At 44.3% G+C, this 1856-nt stretch overlaps 1 protein-coding gene across 4 annotated transcripts in view; it reads right to left on the bottom strand.

The window, feature by feature from the left end:
• Nucleotides 1-1856, bottom strand: part of atp2b3 (ATPase, Ca++ transporting, plasma membrane 3) — a 115024-nt gene that overhangs the window by 103136 nt on the left and 10032 nt on the right. For all 4 annotated transcript variants that reach the window (XM_015396823.1, XM_015396819.1, XM_015396820.1 and 1 more), the window contains exon 2: nucleotides 999-1768. In XM_015396823.1, coding sequence (XP_015252309.1) covers nucleotides 999-1248 — 250 coding nt within the window. In that variant the 5' untranslated portion in view covers nucleotides 1249-1768. The remainder of the gene's footprint in view (nucleotides 1-998; nucleotides 1769-1856) is intronic.

The raw sequence follows: 1856 nt of genomic DNA, 5'->3' as shown, positions 1-1856 counted from the left end.
AATAAAAGTTTCTCTTTTGTTTAAATTGAGACTTGTGAATCATATTCTTATCATTATATCATATTTATCATTTAAATTGAGGAGAAAGAAGCAATAAATGCTTCAAAAGTCAGACCCAAACTATCAGCAGTTTATATCAGGGATCAGTCAGACTGGTTTCAGCATCGGCCTTAAAAACCTGAGTCCTGGTCTGGTCCTACATCAGCTGCTGATTGTGTCTCCCTAGTGGTCTGGAACTTTTAGTTGCTTTTGTGCATTGGCATTATTTATGTATTTGCAGGTTATTTTCTGTAGTCTGCTCCATATCAGCCTTGTCAAGCTGAACCACTTCCATATGAGGGACGAGTCCCTTTACTCGGTACCGACTCTTCAGATTGGCCGGCAGCCATGGCGTTAGAAAACAGTAAACAGTGCAGCGCGATATCAGGCAGAAACAGGAAGCAAACATGCAAGGAAAAAAAATACTTATTCAATTTTAGCAAAATTTTAACAAAATTTCAAATCGTGGACTTTTAAAAACACAAATTAATCAAATTCATTTGATTTATTGCCCAGCCCTATAATAGGGATTATTAGCCAATAAAGGTGCAGATATTTTAAGCTGCGGTCGTCTGTGATTATTTATGCAGGTTTATCACTCGGAGCCTGATCCACCCTCCTTTGGTTTAACGCTTGAAGAAACATAGAATATTTCCTTTGGTTGGTGGTTAATAGTTCTGCTAGTCTAAATTACTAAACTGGTCAATGACACCTGGATTCTTACCACCGGTCAGGAGGTCCAACTTTGGGTAAAAGACTAAAGACCCTGTAAGGAAGTAGATTTCACTCATTTAACTTATTATCATTCATTAATTTTCCCTTTGATTATAATAAGTTATTAATTAGCTACACCTCCAGTCCTAGTTATTTTATATATTTATGATCTGCTGGTAAAACTACACAACATTAGTTCTAGTTTCCAGTTCTTTAACCATTAACCTCTGCGTTAATGGACTCACCATTAGTGGTGCTGGATTGTAGTCTCTGGCACAGGCCGTCTGTGTCTCCATAACAGTCCTGGATCTTCTGTAGAGCATCAGCTCCTCGCAGCTCCATCAGCTCCCTTAGCTCCTTCACTGTGACCCCAAAGTCTCCCCCTGCCAGGCTGCCATCTGCCCTTCCTCCTCCTCCGCCCCTGCCTCTAGTCCCTTTGGGATAAAACTCCACAGCGCTGTTGGCCATTTCCCCCATTGTTGCTGTTGTTGACATGTCAGTAAGATACTTTCTCTGTTTTGGTTCTTTCTGTCCGTGCTCGGCTCAGCTCCTCCTTCCGTCCGCAGGTGAAGAGCTGCTCATGTGCTTCAAATGTTTTTATTTAGACCAAGTGACTGAATGAATCACCTTCCACTCTCCTTTATTCTTGCTTAGGGCAATAAATAGGTCTTGGTTGTCTTTTCTCCCTCCTATCTGTCTTGACCTAACCTCCCACTGCTCCTTTAAATCTCCATAACTGAGGGAGGAAGGGGAGGAGGGTGAGGAGGATGAAGGACAGCAAGCAGGAGCACTTCAGATACGTAACGTCTGAATGAATCCAGCTTTCTCCTCCTTCGTCTCCACGGCGACGGCACTCTGTCCCCCTCCCTCCTGGGTCACGGCTGGTCCATGGACAAACGGACGGACATGCTGGCGGACGGGAATAAAGCAATGGATGGAGAGAGGGCGACGTCGGCTGGTAGATCCCAGGCAGGAAGCAGATCCAGCTTAGAGGCAGCTACTGCTGCACCGGCACCTGAAAGAGAGCACAGCCCACAGAAACGTTAACGGACGCTTTTAGCCGACTCACCCGGCACATCAGAGTCCGTTTTAGGCAGGAATAA

The sequence above is a fragment of the Cyprinodon variegatus genome, unplaced genomic scaffold (genome assembly GCF_000732505.1).
Source record: "Cyprinodon variegatus isolate N-32 unplaced genomic scaffold, C_variegatus-1.0 Scaffold822, whole genome shotgun sequence".
Classification (NCBI taxonomy): Eukaryota; Metazoa; Chordata; class Actinopteri; order Cyprinodontiformes; family Cyprinodontidae; genus Cyprinodon; species Cyprinodon variegatus.
This window is presented reverse-complemented; position numbering and strand designations above follow the sequence as displayed.